Source organism: Musa acuminata, chromosome BXJ3-4 (assembly GCF_036884655.1).
Source record: "Musa acuminata AAA Group cultivar baxijiao chromosome BXJ3-4, Cavendish_Baxijiao_AAA, whole genome shotgun sequence".
NCBI classification, from domain to species: Eukaryota; Viridiplantae; Streptophyta; class Magnoliopsida; order Zingiberales; family Musaceae; genus Musa; species Musa acuminata.
The window spans coordinates 29,798,198-29,825,695 of NC_088352.1; the positions used below are offsets into that span (position 1 = coordinate 29,798,198).

Here is a 27,498-nt window from a genome sequence, read left to right on the forward strand (position 1 = left end):
CTACCATCAACCAAGTCATAGCTATCTTTCCTGGTTGTTGGGGTGTAACTTTACTATATTATTTCCTTTGTTGATTGTATACCATCACGCGTTTATATGTAATATAGTATACAATGTTCATAGTATTATCAGTTCCAGTGCAGTTAAACTATGAGTCTTAATCTGAAAACACGATTATGATAAGTCCTATCCTATTTAGGACAGGACTTGTGTACGCCCCAAGTCTGATATGTATAATAGCAGTAAGGGATTCTAATCAGGTTTGTTTTTTTAAAATATTTCGAGTTCTTTTTTTTATGTTTGACTTTCTCTGTCTTTTTTTTATTTTAATTTTGTGATATACATGATATTTTTTATTAGTGATGTTAAGTAGAAGCATAGGCATCACCATATGATCTTTGTTGCCTGTCTTGATTTAAGAAGATCATTATTTGATATGCAACATAAAGATAAAAACTTGTTTCGAAATCAATATTTATAAGAGATTTTGAAGGAGGTTCTTATATAGTCAAAGCCATGAAAGAAATGTTGAAGAGGAAGAAGTTCTATACACTTTCAAAATTAAAAATAATTATACAGATCCATAATTAAAAAATATATCAGAATATCAATGTAAGATTAACGTGATTCAATATATCTATAGAAAAATAAACTAATTTACCATACAGGTTTAATTTCATGGCTTGTAAGTTATCCTTCCTCATGCGCAATCCCCTTATATCCTCTTATATGAACCATGAAAAATTATATACATTTTCTATCATTCTTTCTAGAAATCCTAGAGAGCACTATCTCTAGACATCGTAAAGAATAACCTAGACGTACTCAAAGTATTTCTCACATCTTGTTATCCCCACCAAATCCTAGAGATATATGATGTATGTATAAAATAACTAAACATTAATTTTTAGGGTTTTTTTTCTTCATTAGAACTTCTTATAATAAGATTCCTTATCCTCCCAGTAACGCTGGATTCCAAAAATATTGGTCAATCCCAACAATCATCCTCTTGGTGAGTATGATATTAACCCGATATGATGTTATTATTTGCATGTTACGTTTTGTGCTTTAGGGAATCAGTTTATTTTCTTCTTGCCCGACCTTGCTGCCAAATCAAGGGGGCTCCAACCTTTTGTAAAAGTTGAAAAATGAGATTTGTTTTTGTTTATTCAAGGAACGGGTGATCAATCAATCTGATTTCCACTTGAAAGTTTTTCAATACCATCTCCGTATTGCACGGGTCAGAAAAAGAGAAATTCAATCTGATTGTTCTCACCCTGTCCAAGTCTACTATCATACTTCATGATAAGATATATTTTGGGTTCGAGTCGTGTCATAATCAACGCCATGCCATGCCACCGCCAGGTCAGCAAGAGGAGCACTCCCACGCGCTGAGCTAGAATCCATACCAAGGCATTCCTCGATACGTCCCATCCCGAAAAGATTGGGATGGTGCCGTATGGCGTCGTTCCGCGCATCCCGGGACGACGGCTACACAAAGGTACCATCTCGCCCCTCGAGGATCGGCTGCCATGCCAAACTCATATACGACCGACCCTCGTACAGTAGTATAAAAACTCATGGCCGGCATCTGGCCAAGAGAGAGGCAAAAACAAATAAAACCAACTAAGCACTGACTTACTCATTGAGGGGCCAAAGTCGGTAGCCATCCGACGAGGGCTTTCTGTGCAGGAGAGCGGCCACCCCGAGCCATGACCATCTCGACTGAGAGTCACCAAGTAGCATCCCGACCGAGAGACACCAGTTAACATTCCGGTGCTAGCACCCCATCGTGAGGGCATGACTAACCTTGGCAACTAGCTCAGCCGATCGAAGACTCCCAATATCGACCCGTGGACCAAGCCATGTTGACTCATCAGCCACGGTGCATCAGTTCACCAACATTTTTGGTGCTAGAAGGAGGGACATATCGTAGGAGCACCCTGCAGGATTTCCCCCCGAGGGAGAACCACTGACCGGCCACCCCCTTCCGAACTCGAGGATCAACCCCTCCCCGTCCTCAGAGATGGGGGGATCTTGGCCTCGACGTCGAATCACTACTGGCACCTGTTTAATGATCTGGGGCTCTCTCCCCCCGGATATACCACAGGACCCTCGGTCGTTTCACCCGAAGCGTTCCTTGGCTTGGCCAAGCAAGTACAAGCCTTGGTGGGAATGATGCAGATAATCATCCCGCTCATGCCACAGATTGTGCAACTAGTGGCTCCTGCGACTGACCTGACGCAGCAAAAGCCGAGTAGGGAGCAACTCAGGGTGGGAGAAACCCAACATGCCTACCTGAGTAGGGCACACCCGCACCTTGCTGGATCGCTCCGCCCCACTCTGAGCCTGATACCATATCATCGGACTCAGCAGATGACTCATTCAAGATCCAACTGTCCATGGTCAACCGATGCCTGGATGAGTTCCAACGCGAATTCCAGAAGTCACGGGGGGAGATGGGCGAAGGCAGCTTGGGTGAATCCCACTTTACTCAAGAAATACAGGACAAGCCTATACCGCTCAACTTCAGGCTACCGGCATTGGAAATGTACGATGACAGTTCCGACCCCGTAGAGCATGTCGCCACGTTTCGGGCTTAGATGGCCCTTTATAGCACCTATGACGCCCTGATATGTTCGGCACTCTCGACCACCTTCATAGGACTGACATGAGCATGGTTCAACCGGCTGTGCCCATTCTCAGTCTCATCCTTTGATCAGCTCGCAAGGGAGTTCAAGCAAAACTTCCTGGCCAGCGTGCGACCCAAACCTTTCATCACCACCCTGCTCGCGTTATCCCAACGTGAGGATGAATCGCTCTCCTAGTTCGTGGCACGCTTTGCCATTGAAATCCGGGGATTCCCAAACACTCACCCTTCTTTGATCATGCAGGCATTCCTGATGGGCTTGAGGCCCTCGAGGTTCTTCTAGTTGTTGATTGAGAAGCCGCCCGTAACCATCCCCGAGATGCTACAATGTGCCAACCAGTACATCGCCACCAAAGCCCTAATGGCAGGGAGGAGTGAGGACAGCAAGAGGCCGAGGACAGAGCAGGCCCAAGGAGCGACTTCGATGCCACCAACGCAACCTCGCAGGAGGCCCGATCAGCCTGAGCTATTACTCCAAAGGCCCCCGCCTTTGCCTTTGAATACATTCTGTACTGAAATCTTTCTCTAGATCAAGGAGAAGGGTCTCTTACGCCAACCCAATCCCCTGAAGGCCACTCATAAGGACTGCTCTAAATATTGCATGTTCCATCGGGACTATAGTCATGACATGGAAGACTGTCGCGACCTCCAAAATCAAATTGAGGAACTAATCCGAAGAAGTCACCTTAGGCGCTACCTCAAGGAACTAGGGGAAGCAACTCCATGCCCTAGGGGCCCTGTTGATAGGTAGATTGATGTCATTATCGATGGACCAACTACTGGCGGCAATAGCTCAACGGCAAGGAAGGCCTATGCCCGCGACACAATGGAAAAATGCCCCCGACCCAAGTTCGAGCCCGAAATCACCTTCGGGACCGAGCAGGTCGAGTGATCCCACCACGACGATGCTTTGGTGATCTCCATCAGGATCGCCAACGCTCCGGTCAAAAGGATAATGGTCGACACTAGGAGCTCCACCGATGTGCTATACCTCGACACCTTCAAGAAGCTTGGCTTAACTAATGAGGACTTCACCCCCATGAACTTGGCGCTCACCGGATTCATCGGAGATTCCATCTCCCCACTCGGGACCACCACCCTCCCTGTCACCATTGGGGAAGAGCCAAGAGCCAAGACGATAATGGCTATCATCATGGTAGTCGGCCTACGCTCAACCTATAACATCATCCTCGGCCGCCCGACCCTCAACAAGCTGAAAGCAGTAGTTTCCACCTACCAACGGGCCATCAAATTTTCAACTTTGGCAAGGGTTGGGGAATCCCGAAGTCATCCGAGAGAATCAAGGAAGTGCTACCTTACGGCGGTTACTCTCCTGGAGAGGTCACGCCCCCGTCAAGCCCCGGATCCCCGTGAAGAATGCATGACACCAATGCACTTGGAGCCCCCTAAGCAACTCACTGAAGTACCTCTAAAGAGGAACCGACCCGATTTGACCATGAAAATCGGGACAATGCTCCCCGAAGCAAAACAGCTTCAGCTCATTGATTTCCTAAAGGAAAATGCCGATGTGTTTGCATGGTCCTCCAAGGAGATGCCCAGAATCGACCTATGGGTGACCCAGAACCACCTCCACATCCACCCTGAGGCTAGGCTTGTGAAGCAAAAGCTAAGGAAGTTCACTCCCGACCGATAGAAGGCGATTAGCAACGAGGCCGACTACCTTAAAGAGGCAGGATTTATAACCGAGGTGAAATACCCCCGGTGGTTGTCGAATGTAGTCCTCATTAAGAAACCCAATGGAAGCTAGAGGATGTGTGTTGACTACACCGATCTTAACCGAGCATGCCCCAAAGATTGCTATCCACTCCCAAGAATAGACCAGCTGGTCGATGCCACCACAGGCTACGAACTCCTTACATTTATGGACATATTCTCGGGCTACAACCAGATCCGGATGGCACTACAAGACCAAGAGAATGCTGCCTTCATCACCGATAGAGGAGTGTATTGCTACAAAGTGATGCCTTTCGGCCTGAAAATGCTGGGGTGACTTACTAAAGAATGGTCGACAAGCTATTCAAGTAATAGCTCGGGAGGAACATGGATGTGTATGTAGATGACATGATCATAAAGAGCAAGACCGCAAGCACACATATGGCCGGCCTAGCGGAGACATTCCGAATGCTCAAGCGGTTCAACATGCACCTAAATATCTCTAAGTGCATCTTCGGGGTCAGCTCGAGAAAATTCCTCGAGTTTATCATCCACCAGAGAGGAATAGACACCAACCCGGAAAAGGTTCGGGCCGTAACAGAGATGTAGCCTCCCCGCTCGATCAAGGAGGTGTAGTGCCTCACAAGAAAGCTGGCAGCGCTCGGCCGGTTCGTGTCGCGATCAGGCGACAAGTGCCTTCCCTTCTTTCGGGCTCTTCGATAGGCCGACAGCTTTGCGTAGACCCCAAAATGTTAGGAAGCCTTCGAGAAGCTAAAGGCATGCCTTGCTCGATTGCCCCGACTCACCTCACCCGAGCTAGACGAGGTCCTCGATCTTTACCTAGCAGCTTCGGCACAGGCAGTCAGCTCGGTGCTAACTCAAGAAGTGCCACTGACACAACAACTTGTCATTATGTCAGCCATGTTCTCGTCAGGCCTGAAGTATGGTATTCCCTGATCGAGAAGCTAACCCTCGCACTAATGAAACTGGCCCGAAAGCTGCGACCATACTTTTAGGCCCACACGATCAAAGTGATAACCGACCAACCATTATGGCAAATCCTCTCCAAGTTTGATGCACTGGGTCAGATACTATGATGGTTGGTCGAGCTCGGCAAATTTGACATTCAATACGCCCCTAGAACGACCATCAAAGCCCAGGTATTAGCCGACTTCATCTCCGAACTAACTCCTGAAGATCATTCTGTTGAACAGGAGCATAGCAAGGGCGCGTGGACCCTGCATGTGGATGGCTCGGCCATCATCGAGGTGATCGGGGTCGGACTTATCCTCAAAAGCCCGTCTAGAGAAACCTACGAAAGATCATTCCGATTACAATTCCGAGCGACCAATAATGAGGCCAAGTACGAGGCACTACTCCATGGACTGTGCCTCACCCTGGAGATGCATGTTGGTGACCTTGAGGTTTTCAACGACTCCCAGCTGCTGATGGGACACGTCAATAGGAGCTACAAAGCTCGAGATCCAACGATGGTGCAATACCTAACGGAAACAAGATGACTCACCCGTCGCTTCAACTGCCTCTCGGTTACAAGGATACCTCGGGCACAGAATGTGCAGGCTGATGCTTTGGCCAGGTCGGCCTTTGCTCATAGCTTGGAAGCAATCCTTGCAACTGAATCCATAATGGTCCCGACCATGCTAACGTATGACGTCGCCGAAATAGTGGTCTCGCCAAACTAGATGGAAGAAATCCTCCGTTTCAAGAGGGATAGGACGCAGCCCGAAGACCCGAAGGTCACACAACAATTGAGGTAGACCCAAGCCTGGTCCTGTGAGGTCGATGGAAAGCTATACGAGAGAGCCTTCTCCCAACCCCTCCTGCGCTATCTCGTGCCACCAGATGCTGAGACGATTCTCGCTGAACTCCATGAGGGGATCTGTAGGGAGCACATTGGGGGCCAAATCTTGGCCTTCAAAATCCTCAAACAGGGATACTACTGGCTGACCATGCACCAAGACGCCCTATCATATGTATAGCGGTGCCAATAGTGTCAAAGGCACACCCAGTTGCAACGCCAACTAGTAGTGCCTCTTACCCTGGTGGATGCTGTTAGGATCAAGAGCACTAAGACAGGGGGGGGGGGGGGTGTGTGAATTAGTGCAATGGAAAACTTTCGACGATTAAAACTACGTTCGTACGATAAGAGCGATTTCGGTAGAAAATTCGATTCGTAAATCACTTTAACTTGTGATCAAGCAAGATGCAGTTAAAGCGAATCTATAAGGGCAGTTTGTAGTTATGATGGAAATCAGAATGTAAGCGCAAACTGAAATATGATGTTCATACGATAAAATTGATTTACGTCTAAACAACACCGATTCAGAAAATACTGAACTTTGAAACACGATCGTAAATTCGCAGAAGGCAGTAAGCTATTGAGGAGGTTTGCAGTAAAGATAATATACTCAAAGTAAATGTAAACCAGAGAGCACCGTGATTTTAGAGTGGTTCGGTCAATCTTGACCTACATCCACTTCTGGCTTCCTCCACCAACGAGGTCACCGATGTCCACTAGGGGCCTTCCTTCAATAGGCGAAGGCCAACCACCCTTTTACAGTTTCACTCCTTTTGATGGGCTTAGGAGACAACCCTTACAGAATTTTCTCTCCTCTCTTGAAAGATCAGAACTTGGAAGAAAAGAGGGAGAAGAACTTTTAACTCATACAACACTTTTGAGCTCTAAAAATCACATAGTAAGATCAGGATTTCGGTGGTTTTTGGTTGCTCTATCGTTGCTGAAAGGGTGGGGTATTTATAGGCCCCAACCCAGTTTGAATTGTGAGCTCAAAACTGTCAATTCCTGGAATTCCGGGGTCTGGCGATTGCACCGCCTGGCAGAGCTCGAAAACTAAGCCTTTGGGCGGTGCCACCTCCTGTCAAGGGCGGTTACACCTCCTGTTAGAGCTCGGAGACCGATCTCAGGCGGTTGCACCTCTGTCAGAGGCGGTTGCACCACCCAGCCAGAGCTCGAAGACTGAGCTCTGGGCGGTGCCACCGCTGACCCAAGCGCTGCCACCTCTAGCCAAGAAATCTGGGTCCGAATGGGCTGATACATTCAGCCCAATTTGGGTCTGTCAAGGGCCCAATTGCACCAAGATTAAGTTAATGGGATTGTTGAATCTCAGATTTTGATGATGAAACTAATTGATTGTGTTTAGATATTTAATTGCATTTTGAGTGATGTAGGTCTACTTGATCAGGATTAGACAGTTGACGCAGGAGGAATTGACATTGCGCCGGAAGAGATCACGTCAGGATATTGGACAGCAGAAGGCTTCGGACGTCGGGCATCGAGCCAAGGAGAGCGGAATTGCGCTAAGGATATCGGGGTTGCGGAGGTCAACTGCCGATTGGGCAACAAGCCGCAAGAGAGGATGATGCGCTGAAGAATCGGATGAAGCGCCAACCAATGACGTGCTGGGCAACAGAATGTCAATTCGCGTTGTAATAATTGTCTAGATTGGAGTAGAGTTTTAGTTTATGTGTGCAGGAATAACTACGATAACGACAAAGATATAAAGTGAAACAAAGTGTCGGAGTCAAGCGCAAAGGATTCGTTGGGAGTTCGAGAGTTCGACAAAAGTCCGAAAGTTCATCGGGAATGCTGTCGGAACTAGCCGAGAATGAGTAGGGAGCTTGCCGAAGGGTTTTTCGGAAGCTCGCCGGAAGGTTCGTGGGAAGTTCGCGGAGCTTGCCGAGAAAATCAGAGCTTGCTGAAGAAGTTCGTTGGAACTCACCAAGATCAAATCGTGAAGTTTAGGAGCTTGCCGGGAGTCCGTAGAATGGTTTCCGAGAGTTTATCGGAAGACCGCCGGAAGCTCGTCGGAAGAAGTCTTGACTTACGGACTTTGTACTAGCTTAGTAAATATCTTTAAATTCGTAGTTAGCATGTTAATTAGGGTTAGGATTAGGTGTTAATCCTATAACCCAAGTAGGGACTAATTGGGCACGAGTTCGGACTAGTTTGGGCCAAGTTTGGAGCCCAACCAGTGAGCTGAAATAGTGTAGGTGGTGGCACCGTACAGAACCCGAGAACTGAGCGGTGGCACCGCCCAGCACCCGAGAGGTCCGGCGATGGCACCACTAGCCTCGGAAACCCAAGAGAATTCAAAATTTGGAGCCCAAATTTGAATCCTTTTAGGGCCTATAAATACCCCTTAATTCTCAGTTGAGAACACAACCTTTAAGAAGTAAGAGGTTGAGATAAAAGTCTTAGCAAAGACTTTAGCAAGTTTTTGTTTTCAATAGCTTAAGTGTTCACCTCCCTCTTTCTCTTTGAAAATCTGTAAGAGTGTGAACCACTTGTAAAAGGTTGTAAGAGGGGTATTTGTCCTTCCCCTTCAAAGTGATTTGCTAGTGGAAGTTGGGAGCCTCTTCGAAGAAGGCTTCGCAAGTGGATGTAGGTCATTTTGACCGAACCACTTTAAATTGGTGTGTTCTCTGGTTTGCATTTACCTATTGCTATTTACCTTACTACAAACCTTTATATGTGCTTTACTTCCTCATTACTTTTGCTGCACACCTTTACGAACACGCTTTCAAGTTAAGCACTTCCGAGTTCGGCTTTTTATCGTACGAAAGATTTTTCTAAAACCAAAGTTTTAATCCGCTGCACTAATTCACCCCCCCCCCTCTTAGTGCCGCTCTGATCCTAACAATTGGTATCAGAGCTCGGTATTTCTCATTTCGTATTTACACCCAAGAGAAATGATTCTTCATGGCTTTCAAGAGGGCTTTTCGGTTGTTCGTCCACCGTTGTTTAACGGATTGGATTACACATATTAGAAAACTCGAATGAGAGTTTTCTTGATTTCTATGAATTTAGATTTATGGAATATTGTTGAAAACGGTTTTCAACTTCCATTTAAACCGATAAACGAATGGTCAGATTTGGAGAAGAGGTATTTTTATTTAAACATAAAGGCTATGAATGCCTTATTTTGCGCTTTAGACAAAAATGAGTTCAATCGGATTTCTATATGCGAAACGACTTTTGATATTTGGCGAACACTTGAAATCACGCACGAGGGAACTAGTAGAGTTAAAGAATCGAAAGTTAATATTTTATTGCATGATTTTGAGCTTTTTCGAATGCAACCAAGCGAGACTATAGGCGACATGTACACCAATTTCATGGATGTCGTCAATAATCTAAGAGTTCTTGGTAAATATTTTTTGAATTTTGATCTCGTAAGCAAGATCTTAAAATAACCGTAATATAAGAGATAAAAAATTTAAATGATTTTTCATTAGAAGAATTAATTGGGTCATTAATGACCTATGAAATGACACTTTTGGAATATTTTGAACCCGATGAGTACTTGAACCATCTTCCAAAGAATACGAAGGATTTGAAACTTCGGACAAATGAATACCACTTGAGCGATGACTCAAATGATGAGGACAATGATGAACTTGAACTTCGAACACTAAATCTTAATAAGTTCATTAAACAAAAATCTAAAATAAACAATGAACTTGAACTGAGGAAGAGGCCAAAGAAGAGGAAGGCAACCAAGGATGAATCAAGAACTTCCAAAGGTGAAACGACGAATTGGGCTTTGATGGGCTTCGACTACAAGGTAAGTAACTCAACTCTCTTGAATTATTTTGAAATTACTCAACTCTCTTGAATTATTTTGAAATTACTTGAAGTTTTTCATGAGTGCTTAATTTAGATAGTAGGAATAGGAAATAAAAAATTGTTTTTCAAAAATTATATCATGTTTTTCTTTTTAGCATCTTTTGAAAAATTAAAAAATTTGATCATGAAAAGTATATTGCTAAGGTTTCATGCATGTTATGTTTTGAAATGTTGAATGTTGTATACAACATTAGGGATGATAATTATATGATATTTGATAATGCTTAGGATTAATCCATGCATGTGTATCTTGATGATTTTATGTCATGCATAATGATCATGCTTAATAAAATTTGAAATTATGCATGATGAATCTTGTGATTTATGGATTATTGATTTTTACCATAATGAAAGTGCCTTATTAATATTTGTTGTAACAAATCTTACACTTTCTGTTTTAAACATGATATATGTTTTTATTTGGCATAAATAAAACAAAATCATATGTTTTGAAACAATCGAAAAGAGGAAAACATTCTTGAAAATTATTTTGCTCAATCTTATTGATTTTGATGAATCCATTTGTATCATCTTTGTGAATCTCTTGGATTTTGGTAATGATTTTGATGATTTAAATTTGAATAAATTTTTATCGAAATCATGATCTTGATCTCTTGAAATTTATAACATGCAATCCTTTATGAATCAAGATTTCTTACTCTTTATTCTCTTACATTTTGAGAAAATTTTCAATATGAATCATAAGTGTTCTTATGCATGAATTGAAATATTTTTCTCCTACATTTCCTTTTGTGATTTACTAAAGAGAATATCCTTTTTGAAAATTCTTGACTTAAAATTTTATTTAAAAATCTCTTATTATTTGATCTCCTAAGATTTTCCTTTGACTATTTATGAGGAGGCTTTTTAAAAAGAAATCATGTCTTTTGGCATTCACATATTCTAATATTTTATGGTATGATTTTTATGTAATTCCTTGTATTCATGAAATGTTTTTCTCATCACCCAATTATTTTCTCCTTGATATTCCTTATGTGATGATATGAATACATGAAATATTCATTAATTTGTTTTGATGAAAAGTTATGATCATGAATGGTAGGATGAAATTTGATAAGTTAATACCATCATGATTTGAAACATTTATGATTTGAAATTATGTATGCAATTGCTTTTTATTGTGATGATATATGCATATAATGTGTATCATGAATACTTTATTATCATACATGAAAATAGTGATAAATATTTTGAAAATAAATGTTTGTATCATGTTAAATGATTTTACATTTTGTAAATAATGAGTTATAGTGATGATTGAAACAATGATTGAAATAATATGAATAATGATTTAGAATCATGCATATAATGATGAGTTTATATGTTTTAAAAATATATATGATGATTTGGTATTATGTATGCAATACTTTAACGTATGATAATGATGCACGCAATGATGAAATATTCATGATAAAATTATTATTTTGATATTCATGACTTGAATCTTCCTTTCCTTTTGCCAATGACAAAAGGGGAGAAAGAGTTGCTAATGTGCTATCTTGAATTGATGTAAAGGGTCATCTCAAAAAGAAATTAGCTAGCTTGCACAAGTCAAGAAAATGTAAAAACTTGCTTACTTTCTTGCACATCTAAAGAGAAGATGCAAATGTAACACTTGCCAAATTGTTTGCTTGCCTCATGTAAAATATTGTCCCTTGCTAGGTTAGCATTTTGCTAAGGAAGCAAAAATGACACTTAAAAGAGAAGAAAGTGCTTGCTTTCTTGAACATCTTTAATTTGCTAGCTAGCATAATGTACAATTAGCTATCTTAAACATTACAAAGAAATGCTATCATGCACATCGCAAAGAAAAGCAAATATGCTAACTTGTAAATCTTTAAATTTGCTAGCTTGTATATAGTAAAACTTGCATATCGTAAAAATTGCTAGCTTGTAGAGAAGCAAACAGTTGCTATCTCAAGAAGAGCAAAAATGCTAAACTTGCAAATCTTTAATTGCTACATTGCATGATGATAAAACTTGATATTATATTTTTTTCATACAATGTATTGAACTTTTTATCTCTAAACACTTGATACTTGGAATATTTTAAAATGTGATCTTGATAAGAATGTTTCAAGTTTCTCTTTGTGCTATATCTTTTCAAATGAATCATGAGCCTTGATATCATATATTTCATAATATAGAAATAACAAGATTTCTTTGTCTTGTATGCCTTATGTGATGATTGTACATCAATTTGCTTTATTATGAATTATATGAATTTTGATCGTGAACTTGTTAAGAATGTTAGGATCGAGAGCACTAAGAGGGGGGGGGGTGAATTAGTGCAGCGGATATCTTACAGCGATTAAAAACCAAAAGCTGCGTTCGTTCAAAAACTATTATGATGCAAAAGCAAATTCTCAGTTTGTATCTAAGTGCAGTTTGCGTCTAAGCGCAGATTGCGTCTAAGCGCAGTTTTGCGTCTAAGCGCAGTTTACGTCTAAACTCAGATTTACGTCTAAACGCAGTTTTACGTCTAAACGCAGATTTACGTCTAAACGCAGATTTACGTCTAAACGCAGATTTACGTCTAAACTCAGATTTACGTCTAAACTCAGATTTACGTCTAAACGTAGATTTACGTCTAAACGCAGTTTTACGTCTAAACGCAGATTTACGTCTAAACGCAGTTTTACGTCTAGACGCAGATTTACGTCTAAACTTTGAAACTCGTTTGTATACTCGCAGAAAGCAGTATGCAGTTGAAATCAAGACGTAAACGTAAACTGAGATCTGATGATTGTGCGAGGAAAGCCGATTTACGTCTGAATGCAGTTTTACGTCTAAATGTTGAAACTCGTTCGTAAAATTGTAGAGGACAGTTTGCAGTTATCAATAGGATCAAAATGTAAGGGTAAACTGCAAAGAAGCTCGTTCGTAAAAGCACGGAAGACAGTTCTGCAGAATCAAACGTAAACGTAAACTGTAATGTATGAAAATACGAATTTACGTCTGAATGCAGATTCGGAAGAACAGCACTTAGAACTTGTTCGTGAAAGCGCAGAGAGCAGTAGTAATGAAGGAGGTTTGCAATAATGATAAAGTGCTCGAGAATAAACGCAAACCAGAGATTTAGAGTGGTTCGGTCAGCCTTGACCTACTCCACTTTTGGCTTCCTCCACCGACGAGGTTGCCGACGTCAACTAGGTGCCTTCCTTCAATGGGCGAAGGCTAACTGCCCTTTTACAGTTTCTCTCCTTTTGACAGGCTCAGGAGACAACCTTTACAGACCTTTCTCTCCTCACTTTACAACTGAAAACTTGAAGAACAGAAGGAGGAAACTTAAAGGCTTTACAACACTTTTGAGCTCTTAGAATCACAGAAAAGATCAAGATTTCGGTGTAGGTCTATATCTTTTTAGTGCTGAATGGGTGGGGTATTTATAGGCCCCAACCCAATTCAAAATTCGAGCTCAAAACGATCAAATCGATCAAATCCCAGAATTCTGGGATCAGGCGGTTGCACCTCTTGACTGGAGAGGTGGCACCGCCTGGCAGAGCTCGAAGACTGAGCTCAGGCGATTGCTCTTCTCTGCCAGAGCTCGAAGACTGAGCTCGATGGTTGCATCACCTGGCAGAGCTCGAAGACTGAGCTTGGTGGTTGCACCACCTGGCAGAGCTCGAAGTCTGAGCTCGGTGGTTGCATCACCTGGCAGAGCTCGAAACTGAGCTCAGGCTGATGCACCTCTCTGCCAGAGCTCGAAGACTGAGCTCGGTGGTTGCATCACCTGCCAGAGCTCGAGACTGAGCTCAGGCTGATGCACCTCTTTGCCAGAGCTCGAAGACTGAGCTCGGTGGTTGCATCGCCTGGCAGAGCTCGAAACTTGAGCTCTGGCGGTGCTACCTCTTGACAAAGGAGGTTGCACCGCCCAGTCTAGCTCGAAGACTGAGCTCTGGGCGGTTGCACCTCTTGGCTGGGGCGGTTGCACCTCCCAGCCTCGCAGCCCTGGCGGTTGCACCTCCTGGCTGGGGCGGTTGCACCTCCCAACCTCACAGCCCTGGCGGTTGCACCTCCTGGCTGGGGCGGTTGCACCTCCTGGTGCAATCAGGGTCCGAATGGTTCGCTCCATTCGGCCCAATTTGAATCTTTTCAGGGGCCCAATTGCCCCAAGATTAAGCTAATGGGATCACCTCCCATTTTCATGCTTAATCATCATGCTAACTACGATTAACTCTAAGACAACTTCTGCAGCTTTGCTCCGATGCGTCAATCGCTTCTTCCGGCGAGTTTCCGGCCAACTTCCGTCGACCATCCGATAAACCCTCGGTGATCCTTCTGCGGACATCCGGCATACTCCTGGACTTTGCGACGATCCACTTGGCGAGTTCCAATGAGCTTCGCTTGGCAAGCTTCTGGACTTCTCGGATCTGTTCTCGCTGAACCTCCGACGACCGTCCGAACTTCCGTCGAACTCTCGAACTCCCAACGTGATCATGATCTTGACTCCGGCGCAACACCTGCTGCTTGTCTTACTCTCATCGTAGTTAATCCTGCACACTTATCTCAACACATAGATTAGATAACAAATGACAATTGACTTCATCATCAAAATCCGAGATTCAACAATCTCCCCCTTTTTGATGATGACAATCAATTGATAAAGGAGTTGTCCTTAACTCCCCCTATCTATATGCCATAGTTGAGATAAGTCAACCTTGAATTCAAGACCTAAGAATTCAAGTGACGTATTGATAAGTTAGATCAGTTAAACTTATCAATGCTCTCATCATGATACCCATCATGATATATCTCTTCAAGAATGATGTCAAGGCATGACATACATCATCAGGTTTGTATGATAGTGTTTGTAACTATTCATCATGTAATAATATAAAGCTACGAAGGACTTTTTACATGATGCACACATTTGAGATTTTCTAGCAAGTTTGCATTTTCTTCACAATATAGAATATTAAATCAAGATATGATGCAAACTATAGCACATGTTCACATATCTCTTGGTGATGCAAGGATGGCATAACATTGTTTATAGCATCACTCAAGTATTTGCAACTATGACATAGACATGATTATGGCAGTTCAGCTATGACATAGTGTTTATCAATTCATATGTTTCTCCCCATTTGTCATCAACAAAAAGCATGATAGCATTATCTCTTTATTGTTTGTTGCTTGACGGAGGAAAGTCATTTTTCAAAGAGTTTTCATAAGAGTGTACAGGAACATCCCATACAAACCGAAAAATGAACTTCTTACATGCATTTGGTTAAAAATATTTGTCACATAATTTGCAACATGTTATTTGATCAAGCGTTGTCAAGGCATGTAATAGTAATAACATCCGAAAAATAATTTTAACTAGTTTAAGTATTCGGACACATCAACATTCCTAATTCTCTTTTTATGTAATCAAATTGTTCTTCACATAGGGGTTTTGTGAAGATATCAGCCAGTTGATGTTTGGTATCAATAAACTCTATGGTTACATCATGATCTCGTATAAAGTGATGTCTAATATCAATGTGTTTGATTCTTGAGTGTTAAGCTTTTGATGTAGTAACACAATTATTTCAAGTGCAGCATTCTATCATATTGCATAGCAAGATTTTTATTTTAGCAAGTGTAGCATTGCATCACATGGTAAGATATCAGCTCGTACGATGCAAATTTTTGTTTGATATCTTGATACATGGCATGATAGCAATCATATTAGTAATAGCAACCATATCAATGTCATACTGCTGACTTATCAACTACATTGGTATGTTGCTTCATATTTTTCAAGGCATAGGCTTTTAAACCTTTTTAGTTTCAGTGCAAAAACCGAGATAAACAACAAGAGATGTTTGCAAATATGCTTACACAAACAAAGATAACCATATCAGGGTAACATATGTACAGCATATCAGGTAACCATAAAGACAAAGTCCTTCATGAATAACATAAGGAGTTTACAACATGTCATATCAAAAACAGCAGACGTTCATACAAGCTTATTCATGAGGTGGAAGATTAAAGTGCCTAAGTAAAGAGTCAAATTGTCGATGGATTTGCTGCAGCTCGGTTAGGATTTGATCTTGTTGAAGTTCAAGCCGTTCTTGTCTTTGTTCAAATCGGTCCATCCGAATCCCGATATCTTCGATGGATGATGTGTGAGTTTGCTCAACCGGATGTGTTTCCTCAAAGGGACAGATCGGAGGAGAGTGGGTACTCCTAAAGACTGGGGTTTCCGGCTCTGGTTCAGGTTCAGGTTCAGGCTGAGGGGGATCAGTTCTTCTAGGCAGTCTAACCCAGTTACCGTTTCTATAGTGACATCTTAGTCGGTGAAGTAGATTTTTGTTTATTATGCTGAATCTATCTGTTTTCATTACTTCTTCTTCTAGTGGTATTTGAATGTCATAAGCTTTCATTATTCTAGTAATTATTCCACCATATGGGAGCATCATATCTTTCGTAGATAATTCTAACATGTTTTGTTGGATCAGATAGCCAAGACAAATGTCACGTCCTTTCATGATTAGGTACATAATTCCTAATTCCAATTGACTCACTTCATCATGATGGTATTGTTTAGGAAGAATTATACTAGTCATGATATGATGAAGTATCTTAGTGTTGAAGGACAATAGATGTTCACAACTTTTAGGAACAGATTCTATGTTAGGATTGGCAAGGATTGTTCCTAAGGCTTCAACGTAGGATGTTTCAATGGTTTTTTCATCCCATGATCCTTTAAAGTAAAGTCCTATGCTTTTCATGGGAATACCTATCATATCACAAATGAATCTATCAGTGATTGAGATGTGTTGTCCTAAGAGATAGGTTGACATCCTTTCTTCATCATCTATTTGCATGTTGTTGTAAAACAATCTAACTAGTCTAGGATAAATGGGTTCGTTGATATGCAAAATTGGAAGTAGATTTAGGTTTGCAAACCATTGGATAGTCTCTACATCTCTTAGTTCATTCAGATCTACGTATTTTCCCTTATTGATGCTTCTTAGTTCGAAGGAGAGAAATTTTTCAGCATGGTTTTTGGAATCAAAAAGAGTGAGATCAAACTCTTCTACTACTCTCCTCTTTCCCTTGTCCCTTGAGGATCTTCTAGATCCCATAACTACTGTTGTTTTAGAGGGATGATGATGAGCTAAAGTAAATGAAGAACAAAACAGAATTTAAGAGTTTCTTAGAGAGTACCTTTGTGAAATCTTCAAGAGAAGGAAGGATTCTTGATGTTTTGCTCCGAAATGGGAGGTATTTGGAAGGCTTAGAGGAGAGAAATGGGAATGGAGGAGACTTGGAAGAGTAGAGGAGGAAATGGGGGTGAGTTGGGGTCGGTTCCTTAGCCGGCCCTAGTGTGGGTTTAAAGGGCAGAGCTGCTGGCGGTTGCACCTCTGGCTGGAGCGGTGCAACCTCTGGCAACCCGTGATAGCTGGAGGTGCCACCGCCAGCTGGAGAGGTGCCACCGCCTGCAGCTAGTGACCACCTAAGATGATTTGATTAGGGAGCCTTTGCCTTGAGGAGAGTTTCAGAGCAATTAATGTTTGTTACATGATTTCGTATGAGTTTTTATTTAAGGAAGAGGCTCTTTGTACGATCAAGATAGATCTTTTAACGTGCATACGTATGTTTGTTTGGTATCCCTTTTAAGATCATGACATATTTAGTTTCTGCAAGAATTAATTCGTAGATGAACGGGTTTTGAAGATCAGGGGGGTATGTGAATTTGGATATCATATGTTTCTAATAAGGTCGTATCGTATTTGTGATTTCACAACTTCCACTTGTTACTTAAGCGTTGCGAGTTCCTTTTTGATTCTTGGTTTATGACCATTGAGAGTCAAGGAGCAGAATATTATTTCTTGCTCCGGCCTAGACTTTTAATGTTTTTATAAGAAGGGATGATTTTTAGGAACCCATTTGCTTTTGGGTGTCTCATAAATAGATCTACATTTTCTATCATGTTGCATAGAGTTTATCATGGTTCCTTTAGGAACCCAAATTAATTTGTTTGGACTTATTTTCTTGAATGGACAACAATGTGTCTTGTGTCCAGATTTGCAACAAAAGTTGCACTTGGTTTGGTGTTGAACATGTAAGATGGGGCCTTTTACAAAGTTAGTTGGATTTCGGTGAGGACTCCTCACAAATCCAATCCCACTTCTTTTGGGAATGTGACCCTTGTTTGCAAGGATCATGTTTAATGACTTGCTACCAACCTCGAATTTCTTCAAGGTGTCCTTGAGTAGCAGGTTTTCTTTTTGCATAGTTTCTAAATCATGACATTTGATACATGAATTTAAACTATCATGATGTTCGACTTTTAACTTATCAAACTCACAAGTAAGACTATCATGCATCTTTTTCAGTAATTTATACTTTCTACTTATACTCTTGCATTCGTCAAATAAGTCATTGAAGGCATTTAATAATTCATCGAAAGATAAATCAGCATCTAATAAATCCGTTACCTCTTCTCCGATGGCCATTAAGGCGTAGTGAGCAACTTGCTCGGTGTTGGACTCCTCTTCCTCAGATGCGCTCGAATCATCCCATGTTGCTTGGAGCGCCTTCTTCTTTGTTGTTTTTTTCTTGACTTGGGGACAATCACTCTTGTAGTGTCCCGGTTTTTTACATTCGTAGCAGATCACTTGGTCCTTCTTGGGTTCAAGTTTATTTTTCACATCGTTTTTAAACTTGTTTCTTTTGAAGAATTTCTTAAACTTTCTTGTCAAAAGTGCCAAGTCATCATCACAGTCCTCATCACTTGAGTTTTCTCTCAAGTGGCATTCAGAAGTTTTAAGTGCCATATCCTTCCTGTTCTTTGGAAGGATGTCTTCTTGCTCTTCATGAGCTTTGCAAGTCATTTCGTAGGTCATTAATGACCCGATTAGTTCTTCAAGAGGGAAATTTCGCAGATCTTTTGCCTCTTGAATAGCGGTGACTTTAGGATCCCAACTCTTAGGAAGGGATCTTAGTATTTTATTAACAAGCTCAAAATCCGAAAAGCTCTTTCCGAGTCCTTTTAGACCATTGACGACATCCGTGAAACGGGTAAACATGTCGCCAATGGTTTCACTCGGTTTCATTCGGAAAAGTTCAAAAGAATGCAGCAACAGATTGATTTTTGACTCTTTCACTCTACTTGTGCCCTCGTGGGTCACTTCAAGTGTGTGCCAAATATCAAAAGCAGTTTCGCAAGTTGAAACACGATTAAACTCGTTTTTATCAAGTGCGCAAAATAAGGCATTCATAGCCTTTGCATTAAGAGCGAAAGCCTTCTTCTCCAAATCGTTCCAATCGATCATTGGAAGAGAAGATTTTGAAAATCCATTTTCAACAAGGTTCCACAGTTCAAAATCCATAGAAATAAGAAAGATCCTCATTCGGGTCTTCCAGTAAGTGTAGTCCGTTCCACTGAACATGGGTGGACGTGTAATCGAATGCCCCTCTTGGTTTCCGGCGTATGCCATCTCTCTTGGGTTTTAATCCTCTAGAGAGTTAACCTTGCTCTGATACCAATTGTTAGGATCGAGAGCACTAAGAGGGGGGGGTGAATTAGTGCAGCGGATATCTTACAGCGATTAAAAACCAAAAGCTGCGTTCGTTCAAAAACTATTATGATGCAAAAGCAAATTCTCAGTTTGTATCTAAGTGCAGTTTGCGTCTAAGCGCAGATTGCGTCTAAGCGCAGTTTTGCGTCTAAGCGCAGTTTACGTCTAAACTCAGATTTACGTCTAAACGCAGTTTTACGTCTAAACGCAGATTTACGTCTAAACGCAGATTTACGTCTAAACGCAGATTTACGTCTAAACTTAGATTTACGTCTAAACTCAGATTTACGTCTAAACGTAGATTTACGTCTAAACGCAGTTTTACGTCTAAACGCAGATTTACGTCTAAACGCAGTTTTACGTCTAGACGCAGATTTACGTCTAAACTTTGAAACTCGTTTGTATACTCGCAGAAAGCAGTATGCAGTTGAAATCAAGACGTAAACGTAAAGTGAGATCTGATGATTGTGCGAGGAAAGCCGATTTACGTCTGAATGCAGTTTTACGTCTAAATGTTGAAACTCGTTCGTAAAATTGTAGAGGACAGTTTGCAGTTATCAATAGGATCAAAATGTAAGGGTAAACTGCAAAGAAGCTCGTTCGTAAAAGCACGGAAGACAGTTCTGCAGAATCAAACGTAAACGTAAACTGTAATGTATGAAAATACGAATTTACGTCTGAATGCAGATTCGGAAGAATAGCACTTAGAACTTGTTCGTGAAAGCGCAGAGAGCAGTAGTAATGAAGGAGGTTTGCAATAATGATAAAGTGCTCGAGAATAAACGCAAACCAGAGATTTAGAGTGGTTCGGTCAGCCTTGACCTACTCCACTTTTGGCTTCCTCCACCGACGAGGTTGCCGACGTCAACTAGGTGCCTTCCTTCAATGGGCGAAGGCTAACTGCCCTTTTACAGTTTCTCTCCTTTTGACAGGCTCAGGAGACAACCTTTACAGACCTTTCTCTCCTCACTTTACAACTGAAAACTTGAAGAACAGAAGGAGGAAACTTAAAGGCTTTACAACACTTTTGAGCTCTTAGAATCACAGAAAAGATCAAGATTTCGGTGTAGGTCTATATCTTTTCAGTGCTGAATGGGTGGGGTATTTATAGGCCCCAACCCAATTCAAAATTCGAGCTCAAAATGATCAAATCGATCAAATCCCAGAATTCTGGGATCAGGCGGTTGCACCTCTTGACTGGAGAGGTGGCACCGCCTGGCAGAGCTCGAAGACTGAGCTCAGGCGATTGCTCTTCTCTACCAGAGCTCGAAGACTGAGCTCGATGGTTGCATCACCTGGCAGAGCTCGAAGACTGAGCTTGGTGGTTGCACCACCTGGCAGAGCTCGAAGTCTGAGCTCGGTGGTTGCATCACCTGGCAGAGCTCGAAACTGAGCTCAGGCTGATGCACCTCTCTGCCAGAGCTCGAAGACTGAGCTCGGTGGTTGCATCACCTGCCAGAGCTCGAGACTGAGCTCAGGCTGATGCACCTCTCTGCCAGAGCTCGAAGACTGAGCTCGGTGGTTGCATCGCCTGGCAGAGCTCGAAACTTGAGCTCTAGCGGTGCTACCTCTTGACAGAGGAGGTTGCACCGCCCAGTCTAGCTCGAAGACTGAGCTCTGGGCGGTTGCACCTCTTGGCTGGGGCGGTTGCACCTCCCAGCCTCGCAGCCCTGGCGGTTGCACCTCCTGGCTGGGGCGGTTGCACCTCCCAACCTCACAGCCCTGGCGGTTGCACCTCCTGGCTGGGGCGGTTGCACCTCCTGGTGCAATCAGGGTCCGAATGGTTCGCTCCATTCGGCCCAATTTGAATCTTTTCAGGGGCCCAATTGCCCCAAGATTAAGCTAATGGGATCACCTCCCATTTTCATGCTTAATCATCATGCTAACTACGATTAACTCTAAGACAACTTCTGCAGCTTTGCTCCGATGCGTCAATCGCTTCTTCCGGCGAGTTTCCGGCCAACTTCCGTCGATCATCCGATAAACCCTCGGTGATCCTTCTGCGGACATCCGGCATACTCCTGGACTTTGCGACGATCCACTTGGCGAGTTCCGACGAGCTTCGCTTGGCAAGCTTCTGGACTTCTCGGATCTGTTCTCGCTGAACCTCCGACGACCGTCCGAACTTCCGTCGAACTCTCGAACTCCCAACGTGATCATGATCTTGACTCCGGCGCAACACCTGCTGCTTGTCTTACTCTCATCGTAGTTAATCCTGCACACTTATCTCAACACATAGATTAGATAACAAATGACAATTGACTTCATCATCAAAATCCGAGATTCAACAAAGAAGAATTTTAATGAACCATGAATCATATCTTTGGTATTCTTGAATTGATCCTTATTGATATATTTCATGAATTCTTTGCATATTTAGCTTGTTAAATGGTTGAAATTTTTAGCCATTGAGTCCTCACTTTCTTTTTGACTTTGATAAAGGGGGAGAAGGTTTTGCTAGCTTGTGCATTGAAAATGAAAGTAAACTTCCTAGCATGCTAAGGAAGTAAAACTTGCAAGCTTGCACTTCTCAAAAAGAGAAGAAAGATCTAGCCTATCGAAAGAAGCAAAAAGTGCAAAACTTAGAAAACTTGCAACAAAATTGCTCTTGCCATGCTTTGTATAAAAAATTGGTTGATATCCTTAAAAGCATCGCATTAAATTTTTTAGTGTATCGCAATGTATCACATGTATCGCAAATTGAAAATTTTGAGACTATTATCATATCATGTTTAACAATTGATATCTTTCATTGATATGATAAATTATCATCTCATGATGTATCACATAATGATATCATGATTTGTGATTGTATCATATGATCCTTGGTGAATTTTTACATTGATATCCTTCATGAAATGATTTCTTTGCATTATTGTCTTGTATGCATCATGTGATGATTGAAATAGTAATTGATGCAAAGTTGATGTAAAAGTATAAATCATTGGTTCCTCTCCTTTTTTTTGACATTGACAAAGGGGGAGAAAGTTATTGCTAGCTTGCACACTTGAATGAAGAATTTGCTAGCTCGATCATTCTAATGAAGAAATTTGCTATATCAAACATCATAAATATTGTTACTTGCAAAGAAAAGCAAAGTGCAATCTTGCACAAAAATTCAAGTGTTGAATTGCCATGATTAAACTTAAGAATCGTGATATGTTTTTGTGCTTATATGTTGTGATGAAAATCTAGCTTCATGTTGTAAAAACTTGCATATCTTTTAAAATAGCTGGAGCTACTTCTCCTTTTTGTTGATGACATAGGGGGAGAAGTATATTGATGACTTCATGCATTGAATTGAATATTTTATATATTTGCATTATGGTTTACATATTTTTCATAACATGTGATGAATGTTACTTAGATTTGGGATAATCCAAGTGCTCTATCAATAGCATATTGATAGTGGGAGTTTGGTTAAACTTCGGGGAGTTAAAGTTCACTCCGTTAGTCATCAATTAGTTGTCATCATCAAAAAGGGGGAGATTGTTGAATCTTAGATTTTGATGATTAAACTAATTGATTATGTTTAGATGTTTAATTGCATTTTAAGTGATGTAGGTTTACTCGATCAGGAATAGACAGTTGACGTAGGAGGAATTGACGCTGCGCTAGAGGAGATCACGTCTGGATATTGGACGGTAGAAGGCTTCGGACGTCGGACATCTAGCCAAGGAGAACGGAATTGCGCCAAGGATATCGGGGTTGCGGAGGTCAATCACCGATTTGGCAACAATCCGCAAGAGAGGACGATGCGTTGAAGAATCAGACGAAGCGCCAACCAATGATGTGTTGGGCAACAGAATGTCAATTCGCATTGTAATAATTATCTAGATCGAAGTAGAGTTTTAGTTTGTGTGTGCAAGAATAACTATGATATGACAAAGATATAAAGTGAAACAAAGTGTTAGAGTCAAGTGTGAAGGATTCGTTGGGAGTTCGAGAGTTCGACGAAAGTCCGAAGGTTCGTCGGGAATGCTGCCGGAACTAGTCGAGAATGAGTAGGGAGCTTGCCAAAGGGTTTTTCGGAAGCTCACCGGAAGGTTCGTGGGAAGTTCGCGGAACTTGCCGAGAAAAATCATAGCTTGCCGAAGAAGCTCGTTGGAACTCGCCAAGATCAAATCGTGAAGTTTAGGAACTTGCCGGGAGTCCGTAGAATGGTTTCCGAGAGTTTATCGAAAGATCGTCGGAAGTTCACTGGAAGCTCGTCGGAAGAAGTCTTGACTTTCTAACTTTGTAATAGCTTAGGAAATGTCTTTAAATTCGTAGTTAGCACGTTAATTAGGATTAGGATTAGGTGTTCATCCTATAACCCAAGTAGGGGCCAATTGGGCCCGAGTTCGGACTGGTTTGGGCCAAGTTTGGAGCCCAACCAGTGAGCTGAAATAGTGTAGGTGGTGGCACCATCCAGAACCCAAGAACTGAGTGGTGGCACCACTGGACTGAGCGGTGGCACCGCCCAGCACCTGAGAGGTCCGGCGGTGGCACCGCCAGCCTCGGAAACCCAAGAGAATTCAAAATTTGGAGCCCAAATTTGAATCCTCTTGGGGCCTATAAATATCCCTCAATTCTCAACTAAATACACAACCTTTGAGAAGCAAGAGATTGAGATAAAAGTCTTAGCAAAGCCTTTAGCAAGTTTTTATTTTCAATAGCTTGAGTGTTCACCGCCCTCTTTCTCTTTGAAAATCTGCAAGAGTGTGAACCACTTGTAAAAGGTTGTAAGAGGGGTATTTGTCCTTCCACTGTTAGGATCGGAGCGGCACTAAGAGGGGGGGGTGAATTAGTGCAGCGGTAAAGTGCGATAAACTTTTCGCGATTTAAAACCTTTCGGAAACTTCGTACGATAAAAGTAACGTTTTCGTTTGAAACCGTTTCGATTGCATTTTAAATTAAAGGGATAAGTAAGACAGAGACAAAGAAGTTGAGCATTAAAGTGCAAATGATTTGCAGCAATATAAATGACAATAAGTAAATGCAAACCAGAGATTACACCGATTTTACAATGGTTCGGTCAAATGACATACATCCACTTGCGAGGCCCCTCTTTGATGAGGCTCCCACCTTCCACTAGCAAATCTCTTGAAAGAGAAGGGTAAATAGCCCTCTTACAACTTTTACAAGTGGTTCACTCTCTTACAGATTTTCAGCAAGAAAGAAGGAGATGAACACTAGCAAATTGAAAACAAGACTAGCAAAGGCTCTTCTAAGACTTTTCTCTCAATCAATTGCTTCTCTAAAAAGTTATGTTCTCAGCTGAGATTTGAGGGGTTTTTATAGGCCTCAAGAGGATTCAAATTTGGGCTCCAAATTTGAATTCTCGTGGAGTTCCCGATGCTAGCAGTGCCACCGCCTGTCAGTTTTTGACCCTAACAGTGCTGGGCGGCGCCCAACCCAAGCGGTGCTACAGCCCAGCTCTCGGGCACTGGGCGGTGCCACCGCCTACAGTATTTTCAGCCCACTAGTTGGGCTTCAATCTTGCCCCAAACTAGTCCGAACTCGGGCCCAATTGGCCCCTACTTGGGTTATAGGATTAATACCTAATCCTAACCCTAATTAACATGCTAAATATGAATTTAAAGACATTTTATAAGCTATTACAAAGTGCATAAGTCAAGACTTCTTCCGGCGAACTTTCGGCGGTCATCCGATAAACTCTCGGAAACCATTCTGCGGACTCCCGGCAAGCTCTTAAACTTCACGATTTGATCTTGGCGAGTTCCAACGAGCTTCTTCAGCAAGCTTTGATCTCTCTCGGCGAGCTCCGCGAACTTCCCACGAACCTTGCGGTGAGCTTCCAAAAAACCCATCGGTAAGCTCCCTACTCATTCTCGGCTAGTTTCGGCAGCATTCCCGACGAACCTTCGGACTTCCGTCGAACTCTAGAACTCCCAATGAATCCTTCACGCTTAACTCCGCACTTTGTTTCGCTTTATGTCTTTCTCTTTATCATAGTTATTCCTGCACACACAAACTAAAACTCTACTTCGATCTAGACAATTATTACAACGCGAATCGACATTCCGTTGCCCGGCACGTCATTGGTTGGCGCTTCGTCCGATTCTTCAGCGCATCGTCCTCTCTTGCGGCTTGTTGCCCAATCGACGGTTGACCTCCGCAACCCCGATATCCTTGGCGCAATTCTGCTCTCCTTGGCCCGATGCCCGACGTCCGAAGCCTTCTGCCGTCTAATATCCTGACGTGATCTCCTCCGGCGCAACATCAATTCCTCCTGCGTTAACTGTCTAATCCTGATCGAGTAGACCTGCATCGCTCAAAATGCAGTTTAAATCATAAACACATATCAAGTGGTTTCATCATCAAAATACGAGATTCAACAATCTCCCCCTTTTTTATGATGACAACCACTTGATGACGGAGTTAACCTTAACTCCCGGAGTTTAAACAAACTCCCCCTATCAATATGCCATATTGATAGAACCTTGAATTCAAACTGAATTCAAGTCATTGCAATATTCATCATGAATACTTGCAACACATCATCATGAACATATGCATAAACTTATGCATATCATGTCATCAACATACTTCTCCCCCTTTGTAATCAACAAAAAGGAGAAGTACAACTATTCTTTGTGTTGGTAATATAAGTTCAACTCATTGCATGAAAAATATAATATTAAGTTTTATCATCATGCAGTTTTGAAGCTAGAAAATTTAGCAAGTAATGCATCATGCTTAGGACATTCAAGCTATCAAGTTTTAGATATGCAAGTTTTATAACATACAAGATAGCACTTTTGGTAATGTTCAATATAGTAAGTTCTACATCATGCAAGCTAGCAATATTGAGATGTTCAAGAAAGCAACTCTTGCTTCTTGAAATATGCAAATTTGTCAAGTTTTGCTAGATGTGCAAGTTAGCATTTTTGCCTCTTAAGATAGGCAAGATTGTGATGTTCAAAATAACAAGCTCTTTCTTCTAGAAGTGTCATTTTTGCTTTCTTTGCAAAGTGTAAGCTAGCAAAATGTTTGAAAAAGTGATCAAGTTTTGCAACATACAAGCTAGCAAAAATGCCAAACTAGCAAGAGATAATATTTTACATGAGGCAAGCAAACAATTTGGCAAATGTTACATTTGCATCTTCTCTTTTGAGAAGTGTAATTTTTTGCTTTCATCTTGAATTGTGCAAGCTAGTTAGTTTGCCTCTTTTCATGATGTCAACGCTAGAAATTCTTGCTCCCCCTTTGTCATTGTCAAAAGGAAGGGAAGACCCTTATATCAATTTTTATATTATGACAAAGGTAAGTATCAATCTCATTTGTGCATCATTATATTTTCAAATTGAAACATGCACTATTTCAAAAACCTTATATTTCATTCATGCACGATATTGAATAAATCAATCAACATTATGAGCATATCATACATGATACATCATTTTGGTAATAAATCATAGCATTTATCAATATTTTGATTATGATACCAAGCATTCATTATTTAGAGAATTTATGATGCACATTATATGCATATATCATCGCAATAAAAAGTAATTGCGTACATAATTTTAAATCATAAATGTTTCAAATCATGATGGTATTAACTTGTCAAATTTCATCCGACCATTCATGATCATAACTTTTCATTTGTATATATCAAAATAATATCAAGAGTATTTCATGCATAATTTTATATCACCACATAAGGAATATCAAGAAGAAAGTAGTTGGGTGATGCGATAAACATTTCATGAATACAAGGAATATAAAAATCATATCATGAAATATTAGAATATGTGAATACCAAAATGCATAATTTATTTTTGAAAAACCTACTCATAAATAATCAAAAGAAAATCTTGGTAGATCGATAAATGAAAAAAAAATCTTGATTCATAATAAATCTTAATTTATAAATATCACGGAATCAAGATCACGATTTTGGATAAAACTCATTCAAATTCAAATCGTCCAAATCATCAAAATCTTAATATTACTTT

At 41.4% G+C, this 27,498-nt stretch overlaps 1 protein-coding gene across 1 annotated transcript; it reads left to right on the forward strand.

Moving 5' to 3' along the window:
* Window positions 1-4,711: 4,711 nt before the first annotated feature.
* LOC135636383 (uncharacterized) lies at window positions 4,712-5,844 on the forward strand. Its single transcript, XM_065148071.1, has 2 exons — window positions 4,712-4,909; window positions 5,539-5,844. The coding sequence occupies exons 1-2, from the start codon at window positions 4,712-4,714 to the stop codon at window positions 5,842-5,844; spliced, it is 504 nt and encodes a 167-aa protein (XP_065004143.1).
* Window positions 5,845-27,498: the final 21,654 nt, after the last annotated feature.